At 50.8% G+C, this 12,710-nt stretch overlaps 1 protein-coding gene across 1 annotated transcript; it reads right to left on the bottom strand.

The window, feature by feature from the left end:
- Positions 1-110: 110 nt before the first annotated feature.
- On the bottom strand, positions 111-11,808 carry NUDT17 (nudix hydrolase 17). The gene is made up of 8 exons (XM_081968576.1): positions 11,654-11,808; positions 9,698-9,820; positions 8,720-8,903; positions 7,852-7,877; positions 6,767-6,862; positions 5,862-5,960; positions 4,297-4,436; positions 111-3,336 (listed from the first exon to the last, which is right to left on the bottom strand). The coding sequence occupies exons 1-8, from the start codon at positions 11,726-11,728 to the stop codon at positions 3,189-3,191; spliced, it is 891 nt and encodes a 296-aa protein (XP_081824702.1). The 5' UTR covers positions 11,729-11,808; the 3' UTR covers positions 111-3,188.
- Positions 11,809-12,710: the final 902 nt, after the last annotated feature.

The raw sequence follows: 12,710 nt of genomic DNA, 5'->3' as shown, positions 1-12,710 counted from the left end.
CCATTTTTTTTCTCATCAAAGGTAAAGGTTCCCCTCGCACATCTGTGCTAGTCGTTCCTGACTCTAGGGGGCGCTGCTCATCTGTTTCAAAGCCGAAGAGCCAGCGCTGTCCGAAGACGTCTCCGTGGCCATGTGGCCGGCATGACTCAACGCCCCCGATGGCGCAACGAACGCTGTTCCCTTCCCACCAAAGGTGGTTCCTATTTTTCCACTTGCATTTTTTACCTGCTTTCGAACTGCTAGGTTGGCAGAAGCTGGGACAAGTCACGGGAGCTCACTCCGTTAAGCGGCGCTAGGGATTCGAACCGCCCAACTGCCGATCTTTCTCATTGACAAGCTTAGCCACTTAGCCCTGTTTTTTCCTTATATAGATTTTGTTTTTAGATATGTTGATCACAAGAAAATAAGTTCCAGTTGTCATGGCTAAGCACTTCTTGACAACTTTACCTGGATGGCTGAAGATCTTCACCAACATACTTTGTAGGGTACAGGCAGACCTCGACTTACAACAGCTTGCTTAGTGACCAAAGTTACATCATCCCTGAAATAAGTGACTGACTGTTTTTCACACTTTACAACCATTGCAGCATCCCCCTGTGGCCACGTGATCCAAATTCAGACATTTGGCAACTGACTCACATTTATGACGGTCGCAGTGCCCCGGGGGTGTTCACGTGATCCCCTTTTGCGACCTTCTGACAAGCTAAGTCAACGAGGGAAGCCAGATTCCCTGAACGACTTGTGTCACTAAATTAAGATGCGCGCCGTTTCACTTAGCAACTGTGGCAGGGAAGGTTGTAAAAGAGGGCAAAATTCACTCCACAAATGTCTCGCTTAGCACCATGCCTTCTGGGCCCAATTGCGGTCATATGTTGAGGACTACCCGTATTTGGTTAGGGAGGGTATAAAATTTGATCCATGGGGGTTTTTTTAAGCCAGATTTTCACAACTGTCTTTTTAAGGTGAATGATAGTGAATCTATTGTCACAAAATGACCTAAAGAAACTCAAATGATAAAATGGCTCTTAATTGCTCCTAAATCAGGAGTCCCCAAGCCCCAGACTGTGGCCCCTTCACAACCGCGCCCTGCAAGTAGGAGGCGAGCGCGTGTAGCTCCCTTTGAGTGAGTGGCGGGATCCATTTGTGCGAGCAGCGGGCTTCGCCTGATTTACAGCCCTGTGATGCTGCCACAGTCGTTAAGTGTGAAAAAGGGTCACGTCACTTTTTCCAGTGCCTTTGCAACTCAACCGTCACTAAATGAACCGCTGTAAGTTGAGGGGCAGGGTTTCCGACGGATACCCTAATTAAATCATGAGCCTCAAGCCAAGCTTCAAAAGAAACCCAGTCATTTTATTAGGAGCTTCATGTCGGCATGGTCCAAGTGAAGCCAACTCTGACCCCACGTAATTTACGGCCCAATTATGACCCTGTTTTCCCCCCTCCCCAGCCCCCAGGGTGTGTCATTAATCACATTCCCCAACCGGAGCAATTTTGTGGATTGTAGAGATCACTCCCCTCTGGACGCTGTGGGTAACCCTGGGAGACAGCCTTGAGAGAAATATGTCTGGAATGTGCTTCTGTTTGTGGCTGCCATCGGTTCCCCATCCCCCTCGCCTATGGCAACTCGAGAGCAGGCCAGAGATGATTTGCGAGTTGACACTGAGGATTAATGGGAAAGGCTAAATAAGAGTCATTATCTTTGTTTTTAGATATGTTGATCACAAGAAAATAAGTTCCAGTTGTCATGGCTAAGCACTTCTTGACAACTTTACCTGGATGGCTGAAGATCTTCACCAACATACTTTGTAGGGTACAGGCAGACCTCGACTTACAACAGCTTGCTTAGTGACCAAAGTTACATCATCCCTGAAATAAGTGACTGACTGTTTTTCACACTTTACAACCATTGCAGCATCCCCCTGTGGCCACGTGATCCAAATTCAGACATTTGGCAACTGACTCACATTTATGACGGTCGCAGTGCCCCGGGGGTGTTCACGTGATCCCCTTTTGCGACCTTCTGACAAGCTAAGTCAACGAGGGAAGCCAGATTCCCTGAACGACTTGTGTCACTAAATTAAGATGCGCGCCGTTTCACTTAGCAACTGTGGCAGGGAAGGTTGTAAAAGAGGGCAAAATTCACTCCACAAATGTCTCGCTTAGCACCATGCCTTCTGGGCCCAATTGCGGTCATATGTTGAGGACTACCCGTATTTGGTTAGGGAGGGTATAAAATTTGATCCATGGGGGTTTTTTTAAGCCAGATTTTCACAACTGTCTTTTTAAGGTGAATGATAGTGAATCTATTGTCACAAAATGACCTAAAGAAACTCAAATGATAAAATGGCTCTTAATTGCTCCTAAATCAGGAGTCCCCAAGCCCCAGACTGTGGCCCCTTCACAACCGCGCCCTGCAAGTAGGAGGCGAGCGCGTGTAGCTCCCTTTGAGTGAGTGGCGGGATCCATTTGTGCGAGCAGCGGGCTTCGCCTGATTTACAGCCCTGTGATGCTGCCACAGTCGTTAAGTGTGAAAAAGGGTCACGTCACTTTTTCCAGTGCCTTTGCAACTCAACCGTCACTAAATGAACCGCTGTAAGTTGAGGGGCAGGGTTTCCGACGGATACCCTAATTAAATCATGAGCCTCAAGCCAAGCTTCAAAAGAAACCCAGTCATTTTATTAGGAGCTTCATGTCGGCATGGTCCAAGTGAAGCCAACTCTGACCCCACGTAATTTACGGCCCAATTATGACCCTGTTTTCCCCCCTCCCCAGCCCCCAGGGTGTGTCATTAATCACATTCCCCAACCGGAGCAATTTTGTGGATTGTAGAGATCACTCCCCTCTGGACGCTGTGGGTAACCCTGGGAGACAGCCTTGAGAGAAATATGTCTGGAATGTGCTTCTGTTTGTGGCTGCCATCGGTTCCCCATCCCCCTCGCCTATGGCAACTCGAGAGCAGGCCAGAGATGATTTGCGAGTTGACACTGAGGATTAATGGGAAAGGCTAAATAAGAGTCATTATCTTTTGGCAACTGAACAATGACTGGAAGAGTTTCTTCTGGTCTCCAAAACAAAAACCAAGAATTTTTGATTCGTTGGAGCCAAATATTGCCAAGTTAACTCGAGAGGCATCGGCTGCCCAGGGATTGATCCTCTTACTTTCCAGGCGTTTGAGCACCCTCGACCATTCAGAGGGAGGACTTGTTCAGCCATTGCCGGAGGGCGAACTTGGTCCCGGTGCTGACACGCTCCACGTTTTCCCCTTGTGCCGTGGGCAAGAAGGCGGCGGTGGGGATCACCAGGGTCTTGGCCGAGCCCTTCTCCAGTTCGATGATGCTGCTCAAAATGAAAATTGAGATGCCTGAAGATCTTTATTGGTGGGGAAGGGGACCAATCTGCCCCTCTTCTCCTCCACCCCAAATCTCTTGCTAAGAAAAAAAGAGACCCGTCCACCTTTGTTCAAACGAGGAGTAAGAAGCTATTAATTCAGCAGAGGTCCCAGTGTGGTGGCCTAGCGGCTGCCGAATCACAATACCCCCCCAAAAAAGGCATGGGAGTCAAAAGTCAGCATCAAGGCAACCTGAGAGTTCCGAGGGGGACGAGGGAATTGAACTGGCAGAGAGAGAGAGACAGAGGCGGAGCCTGAGCTGTCTGTCAGCCCTCAGATGCAGAGTCAACAGCCCCCAGGTCTGGAGGTGGCTGATGAGGAAGAGGAGGAACAGCTGGGTCAAGTGCCTGATAGATGACAGGCAGAGGAGAGGAGGGCAGTGGAAATCTATGGGCTGGTCCTTGGGATGGAAAAGCCACCACTGCTAGCAAAGCCCCACCTGAGCTCTGGGGATAAAAGGCAGGGGACGGAGATGAATAGATGTGACAGAGGAGAGGAGAGCAGTGAAAAACTATGGGCTGGTCCTTGGGATGGAAAAGCCGCCACTGCTAGCAAAGCCCCACCTGAGCTCGGGGGATAAAAGGCAGGGGGCGGAGATGAATAGATGTGACAGAGGAGAGGAGAGCAGTGGAAATCTATGGGCTGGTCCTTGGGATGGAAAAGCCACCACTGCTAGCAAAGTCCCACCTGAGCTCTGGGGATCAAAGGCAGGGGGTGGAGATGAATAGATGTGGCAGACGACTATCCATCTCCCTGCCGGATGGACTTGTTAGCCTGCGGTGAGAGAGAAACATTTTGCCGGGGCTGCCGGCGGTCCTAATAAAGGAATCTTTTGCGTTCACTTCAGAGGGTTTGTTGTGTTTGGGGAGCTGGGTCAGAAGACCGGGGTACTCTTCCCTGCCACCTACCTGACGGTGGATGGGGCTTCCCTGCCCGCCCCTGGGGTCTCCCCTTCTGCTCCATCCTCTGTAGCCGCAATGGATGCTACTGTGGGGCGGTCCAGCCAAGCGACAGCAGCGACCTCAGCTTCATTGGGTCTCAGCCTGGCCTGGCAAAAGATCTGGATCAATGTGCAATTGAGGCAGGCTCCCCTCACCCTTCCCATCAACACATCTGCATTGCAGTTGTTAAACAGAGAAACCGGTAACAATATGGGGACATCGCAGATGGGGAAAAGGGAGCTGGATTCCCATGCTGTCAGACCTGCAAGCCATCTTTTCTTTTTGGGCTTCAAGCCTGCCACACTTTCCACTGTGGGAAAATAGGAGGGAGGATTATATGGAGTTGGGTGATAAGTAGCCATAACAACATTCTTCTTAGAAAACCAAGGTCATCCATTGTCTCTCCACCTGGCCGGAACGGGATGGGAGGAATCTGTCTTCGTAACACTGGAAGATGGGACCATGGGATGAAATTGTGGGTGTGGAGGGGCAGGATCTTGAAGTTTCAACTGGGTGGGGAAAACCTGGAAGCTTTCAGATCCGGGTTTTCCCAGATGTGCCAACATGGCTCTCTTCATAAATTGGAATTTTAGGAACCTACCTTTCTTCCTTTCCTTCCTTCCACCCTCACCCCCCAGTGGTTAGAATGCAGTATTGCAGGCTACTCTGCCCACAGTCAGGAGTTTGTCAAGGTTGACTCAACCTTCTGTCCTTCGGAGGTGGGTAAAATGAGGACCCAGATTGTTGGGGGGCAAGAGGCTGACTCTGCAAAACTCTTAGAGAGGGCTGTAAAGTACCATGAAGTGGGATATAAGTCTAAGTGCTATTCCTTCCTTCCTTCCTTCCTTCCTTCCTTCCTTCCTTCCTTCCTTCCTTCCTTCCTTCCTTCCTTCCTTCCTTCCTTCCCTCCCTCCCTCCCTCCCTCCCTCCCTCCCTCCCTTCTTGCCTTCCCTTCCTTTCCTTTCTTCCTTTCCTCCCTCCTTCCCTTCCTGTTAGAATGCAGTATTGCTGGCTAACTCTGCCCACTGCCAGCAGTTCGATCCTGACCGGCTCAAGGTTGACTCAATCTTCTATCCTTCGGAGGTCGGTAAAATGAGGACCCAGATTGTTGGGGGGCAAGAGGCTGACTGCAAAACGCTTAGAGAGGGCTGTAAAGTACCATGAAGTGGGATATAAGTCTAAGTGTTATTCCTTCCTTCCTTCCTTCCTTCCTTCCTTCCTTCCTTCCTTTCTTTCCTTCTTTCCTTCCTCCCCAGTGGTTAGAATGCAGTCCTGCAGGCTAATTCTGCCCATTGCCAGCAGTTCGATCCTGACCAGCTCAAGGTTGACTCAGCCTTCCGTCCTTCCGAGGTGGGTAAAATGAGGACCCAGATGGTCGGGGGAAAGAATCTGACTCTGTAAACCGCTTAGAGAGGGCTGGAAAGTACCATGAAGTGGGATATAAGTCTTAAGTGCTGATGCTACTAAGAGCAAGAAGACGCTTCTGCGGCAGAGACCCCACGACTGGCACCTGGCCAACCTGCCCCACTCACCTGGAGCTGCTGGTGGCTCTCGCGCAAGGTCAGGTGCAGGTAGACCACGATGTGATGGCGCTGGGGCAACCCCTGGCTGAGCCGTGGAGGGTACACAGACTGCGGGGGGACGACAAGAAAAAGTCGGACGGGGTTGCAAGTGTGGCGGATATATCGGCAGCTCCAGTGAAGGAGGAGGAGGAGGTTCTTGTGGGCCGGTTTCCAAACATTACGGAATTACGGAACAATGCAAGACCCAATTTGATTGGAGGAAGAGGAGAACCATCGGCCACGCTGCCACCCGCCACGCTCATGAGTTCATTGACGCTGGTGCTCCACAAGCAATTCCATCCACGGACACGTTGAGGTCAAGGTCAAGGTTCCCCTCGCGCATCTGTGCTAGTCGTTCCCGACTCTAGGGGACGCTGCTCATCTCCCTTTCAAAGCCGAAGAGCCAGCGCTGTCCGAAGACGTCTCCGTGGTCATGTGGCCGGCATGACTCAACGCCCCCGAAGGCGCACGGAACGCTGTTCCCTTCCCACCCAAGGTGGTACCTATTTTTCTACTCGCATTTTCTTATGTGCTTTTGAACTGCTATTTTGGCAGAAGCTGGGACAAGGAACGGGGGCTCACTCCGTTACGCGGCGCTAGGGATTCGAACCACTGAACCACCGACCTTTCTGATCAACAAGCTCAGCATCTTAGCCCCTGAGCCACTGCGTCCCTCGACCTACAACCAGCCTATGAAACCCTCCGAATTCAACCACAGCCAACCAGGGACGGCATCGACTTTCAATCAACCCACGCAAACCCCCCACCCCCAAAAACCAGCACTTTGCTTCCCAGTGACCCTCCCCCGACTTGACCTCCCCATCCCAAGACCCTCCCCTGAGTCATCCCAAGACCCATCTTGGGGGTCCTCTTACCTCCCAGAGGGCCAGCATTTGCCAGGAGAATTGCCCCCCATCCTTCAACTGCAAGCCAGTCTCCTCCTGCAGCTCCCGCAGACCAGCATCCAGCAGCTGAGGACAAGAAAAGGAGAAAAGGCGGGTCCCGAAATCGGTGGGCAATTGGGGCAGCTGCAACTCAGAAGAGAGCCCCCTGGCCACCGGTTGGGGACCCCTCTTCTGACCCACTTGGAATCCTTTTTTTTAAACAAGTTTTATTATTTCAAACACAAATGTTTTGAAAGCAGTGCATTGTCAGGATACAGAGAATTAAGGTCAATATATATAGCAGGGTTTTATATATGTGTGTGTGTGCGTGCGTGCGTGTGTATGTGTGTTGTATTTGTACTTATAAATAAATAAAGGGAGACTAGTATAGATCTATTTCGAGCTAATTAGCTCTCATCAGCTAGCCATACCCTTACTGGGATTTGAACCTGGGCTGTATTATATCTTAGGCAGGAGTCTTAGCCACTAAGCCACAGGCTCTCCTCCTTATCAGTTGAGCCAGGGAAATAGGTATGTAATACAGCCCAGGTTCAAATCCCAGTAAGGGTATGGCTAGCTGATGAGAGCTAATTAGCTCGAAATAGATCTATACTAGTCTCCCTTTATTTATTTATCAGTACAAATACAACACAAATATAAAAAGGCAACATTAAAAATAAAAATATGGAACAGAAGTTGTGGGAGCTTCATCCCTGGAAGCTTTCAAGAAGAGACTGGACTTCCCTCTGCCAGAAATGGTGTAGGGTCTCCTGCTTGGGCGGGGGTTGGACTAGATGTCCTCCAAGGTCCCTTCCAACTCTGTTACTTCTGTATTTGTATGAGTTGGCCGCAGCTATTCTTTTTTTTTTTAACCTTTGGCCAAGGTAGAATTCCTTCCCCTTCAGGCCTTCTCCTATCAGGCTTCCCGGACTGCCAGTGGGTTAGAAGCTTGTAAGATACTGGCCAGAGTCCCACCCACCCACCCCCACCGCTCAAAGGCTCCATACAGTCATTTCTGGCTTTGGATTCCCTCCGGATTCTCCCTTTTCGATTTTGATTTTTAAAAAATGCCTTACCTCTTCCTCCGGTTCAATATGGCCGCCTGCAAGGGGGGAAAAAAATAAATCCAGTTTCTTCCCTCACCGGGTGCTTCTAAAAACCCTCCTTGTGATTAGAATGCAGTATTGCAAGCTAACTCTGCCCGCAGTTAACAGTTCGATCCTGACCAGCTCAAGATCGACTCATCCTTCCCTCCTTCCGAGGTGGGTAAAATAAGATTGTTGGGGGCAAGAGGCTGACTCTGTAAACCGCTTAGAGAGGGCTGTAAAGCACTGTGAAGCGGTATATAAGTCTAAATGCTATTGTTACCTTCCTTCCTTCCCTCCCCCCATCCCTACTTCCTTTCTTCCTTCCTTCTTCCTAAAGGTTGACTTATCCTTCCTTCCTTCCGAAGTCGGTAAAATGAGAACCCAGATTGTTGGGGGCAAGGGGCTGACTTTGTAAACCGCTTAGAGAGGGCTGTAAAACATGGTGAAGCAGTATATAAGTCTGTTATTGTTACCTTCCTTCCTTCCTTCCCTCCCTCCCTCCTTCCTTTCTTCCTTCCTTCCTTCCTTCTTCCTAAAGGTTGACTCAAAACCTTCTTGTGGTTAGAATGCAGTATTACAAGCTAACTCTGCCCACAGTTAACAGTTCGATCCTGACCAGCTCAAGATCGACTCATCCTTCCCTCCTTCCGAGGTCAGTAAAATAAGGACCCAGATTGTTGGGGAGAGAGGGGGGGCAAGAGGCTGACTCCGTAAAACCGCTTCGAGAGGGCTGGAAAACACCGTGAAGCGGAATATAAGATATTGCTATCCTTGGGGCTACGGGGGTCTTTGCAACCTTCCCATCCTCTCGTCCCCGATTCTGCCCCCCCCCCCCCCCCGATTTGGTTCTTCTTACCAGGAGGCACCCAAGTATTGGGGAAGAGGCTCAGCGTCCTTGCCCGACGGGTCAACAAAACCTTTCCGTTGGCCGACTCCAGGAGGACGGCCACACCGACATCCACTCCCTGGCGCCGAGTCTCTGCGGGGAGGGAGGCCCTTTGCTCTGGGGTCAAATGCTTGATGGGGCAGAAGGGGGGACGCTGGGAAAGAAAAGAAAAAAGGAAGTCTGGATCCTGAAAGTGGAAGATTTCACACTCATAATACAGGGAGACCTCGACTTATGACCGCTCGCTAAAGAACTGTTCAAAGTTACGATGGACCGGGGGGGGGGGGGCGGGCGATCACATCTGAGGCTCTCGTCAAGCAGTTCACATTTACAACCAGTTGTTGCACCGTCCCACCATCGCATTTTGCAACTCCTCTTGACGTTTTTCCCGCCATTGGATAAGGTGGATTAGCCTGACTAACCTGTGATTGATTTAACGGCCATGGTAAGAATGGTCATAAAATGGAGTCCGGTCAGGTGGCGACTCGATTTACCACCACAGTGACTACAGTTCGCCCTTGCCTTACGACCATAATTCAGCCCAGGATTGATGCTGCTCAGTGAGAAATTCGTTAGGTGAGTTACGGCTTTTCTTGCCGCATTGGTTAACTAACTGAATCATTGCAACTGTTAAAATTACCAACCCGGTCGTTAAGTGAATCCGGCTTCCCCACGGACTTGGCTTGTCAGGAGGTCGCAAAAGGGGATCACGTGACACACACACACCTCAACATTGCAACCGTCGTAAAAGTGAGTCAGCGGCCACGAGTATCTGTAAGTAAAACGCGCGGCCAGGGGGATGCTTGCAATGGTCGTAAGTGTGAAAAATTGTCCCCTTTTTTCAGTGCCGTTGTAACTTCGGGCGGTCACTAAATGAACTGTTGTAAGTCGAGGAGTACCTATATAAAATTCTCCGGGCCATCAAAGGCATGACAAACCCCCTCGTACCTTCAAGAGGAGTCGCGTGGAGCTCGGAAACTCCCGGTCAGAAACGAGGAACTGGAGAGATTTCAATGCGCAGTGAACGACAGTGGCGTCTTCGTGGGGCGGACAGTAGTGGCCGACGATGCTCTGGAAGCCAAAGAGAAACTGTGCTCATTCCTGAACCTACTGCCTCTCTTCTGACCTGAAGCCGAGTCCTTGTCCCAACAAAAACCCCTTTTATTAATTGACTGTGAATTCTGCTCCTTCGCATCCAGCAAAGTCTTTCAAGGGAGGATTTACAGTCACAGACCTTATTTGGCTTGGAGAGCTGCCAGGCCGATATCTGCAAAACTTGCCAGGAGCCTTGGAGAGTCACGAACCAATGAAGCAAACTAATGGTCTCCTGCAAACTCCACTCCCCCTTTGCTCCTCTTTTATTTCCTCTGGGAGGGGCCATTCACCCTCCACCTGTGGCCTTCCTCCCAAGTTGACCCCTGTTCTTTAGCTGTTCCCTTTGTCTGGCAACTCTGCACATGCGCACACTGGGAACAGGCTTTTAAAGTTTTTGAGTTTTTAAAAAGTTTGGACAAGCATTTGTCTGAAATGCTATTGGGTCTCTTCCTTGAGCAGGGGGTTGGGCTGGATGGCCTCCGAGGTCCCTTCTGATCGATACTTATCAAGCAGAGAAGCAACATAGCAGTGCTTCGATATTTCAGGGGTTGCCCCAAAGAAGAGGGAGTCAAGCTATTCTCCAAAGCCCCTGAGGGCAGGACAAGAAGCAATGGGTGGAAACTAATCAAGGAAAGAAGCAACTTAGAACTGAAATTTCCTGACAGTGAGAACAATTAATCAGTGGAACAGAAGTTGCCTCCAGAAGTTGTGAATGCCCCAACACTGGAAGTCCTTAAGAAGATGTTGGATAGCCATTTGTCTGAAACGGTATAGGGTTTCCTGCCTAGGCAGGGGGTTGGACTAGAAGACCTCCAAGGTCCCTTCCAACTCTGTTATTCTATATTCTGGAGTTGAGGAGAAATTTCCTAACAGTGAGAACAGTTAGCCAGTGGAACAGCTCGCCTCTAGAAGCTGTGGGTGCTCCATCCCTGGAGGTTTTTAAGAAGAGATTGGGCAAGCATATGGGTCATAGTTACAATTCTCAATCATAAAATAGAATAAATGGTAAATCATAGATACCAATAGGAGAAGGTAGTAGGAAGGATGACAAGATGAAGAAGGATAAAAGCAGCACAGCCCTACTACACGGGTAAACCTCTTCAGGCCTAAGTCAAAGCTGTGGGAATTCAATGTTCAGCAGAGTGATGGCAGGGAGGGGGGGAACTATCTTTGTGTCTAATTGTTCCAAGGGGGAATGGTGTAGGGCAGGGGTCCCCGAACTTGGCAACTTTAAGACTTGGGGACTTCAACTCCCAGAATTCCCCAAGTCTTAAAATTGCCAAGTTCGAAGACCTCTGCTGTAGGGTCTCCCGCTTGGGATGGGGTGGGGGTTAGACTAGATGACCTCTCAGGTCCCTTCCAACTCTGGGAGTTGAAGCCCCCAAGTCTTAAAGTTGCCAAGTTTGAAGACCTCTGCTGTGGGGTCTACTACTTGGAGGGGGGTGGGACTAGATGACCTCTCAGGTCCCTTCCAACTCTGGGAGTTGAAGCCCCCAAGTCTTAAAGTTGCCAAGTTTGAAGACCTCTGCTGTGGGGTCTACTACTTGGAGGGGGGTGGGACTAGATGACCTCTCAGGTCCCTTCCAACTCTGGGAGTTGAAGTCCCCAAGTCTTAAAGTTGCCAGGTTTGATGACCTCTGCTGTGGGGTCTCCCGCTTTGTGGGGGTGGGTGGGGGTTGGACTAGATGACCTCCCAGATCCCTTCCAACTCTGTTAATCTGAATCTTTAAAAAAATCAAGGCGTTATAAAGTGATATTATTCCAAACCATTGATGGGCTCTTGAGGCTCTCCCTCCCCGCCCCTGCTACCTGCTCGAAGCGGGCCCGTTGCGGGAAGCCGCCCCCTCTGCAGACGTGCACCGCCACCCTCCTACCGGCCAGCATGCTGGGGGAGCCGATCGGGGCCCTTCGGAGCAGGAAGGACGAGACGCCGCTCCGACTCGCCTCCCGCGGGAATCCCGCCTTGCTACCGGCGGGCTGGGAGGGAGGTGGCCCTCTAGCGGCGGTTCCCAGGCGCTACACAGCCTTTCTCCTGGTTTGGAGAGCGCCCTCTAGCGGCCCACGACGACTTTCTTTTTGCGATCGGTTCGCTCAGCCAGGTTTTTTTGGGGGGGTGGGGTGGGGCACGCCAGGTTGATTCCTGGGGAGTTGGATGGACCCCTGGGGGTAAGGCCGCTTGCTGGAGCAAAGGGTTGGGCTAGATGACCTCTAAGGTGCATTGCGAGCTTGTACGCTCAACGTCCTGCGTGGTTTTTTTCTCCCTTGACCATCGTTTCTGCATTTGGCAGCACCGACCGGTCGTTCTCGACTTACAACAGCTCACTTAGGGACAACTCGAAGGGACAATGGCCATGAAGAGGATGAGGGGACCGGAGACGAAAACACACGAAGAAGAACGGTTGCAGGAATTGGGTAGGCGTGGTTTAATGAAAAGGACTTTGGGGGGGGGGGGTGTCACGTGATAGCAGCCTTCCAGTACTGGAGGGGCTGCCCCAAAGAAGAAGAAGAAGAGGGGGGGGGGTCAACTTATTTCCCAAAGCACCAGAAGGCAGGACAAGAAGCAATGGAGGGAAACTAACCGAGGAGAGAAGCAACCTGGAACGAAGGAATAGTGAAGAACAAATGAGCCACTGGAACAGCTTGCCACCAGAAGTGGTAGATGCTCTTATGTCAGGACAGCCACTGAAACGATAAGAGACCCGGGCTGTCAAATTCACAGAGTCGCATTGTCGTCGTGTGACGTATCGCAACTTTTCCCCCTCCCCTAAACCGGGGGTGGGCCTGGCCACAGGTTTCACACACACACCCCACCCCAGTATAGACTCTCCTGCTGGTGGAGGGACTTGGGACTGCAATTGTAAACGTG

Source organism: Natrix helvetica (assembly GCF_964273705.1).
Source record: "Natrix helvetica genome assembly, chromosome: 16".
NCBI classification, from domain to species: domain Eukaryota; kingdom Metazoa; phylum Chordata; class Lepidosauria; order Squamata; family Natricidae; genus Natrix; species Natrix helvetica.
Note: the sequence above shows the minus strand (reverse complement) of the source record. Positions and strands in the feature narration are given on the sequence as shown.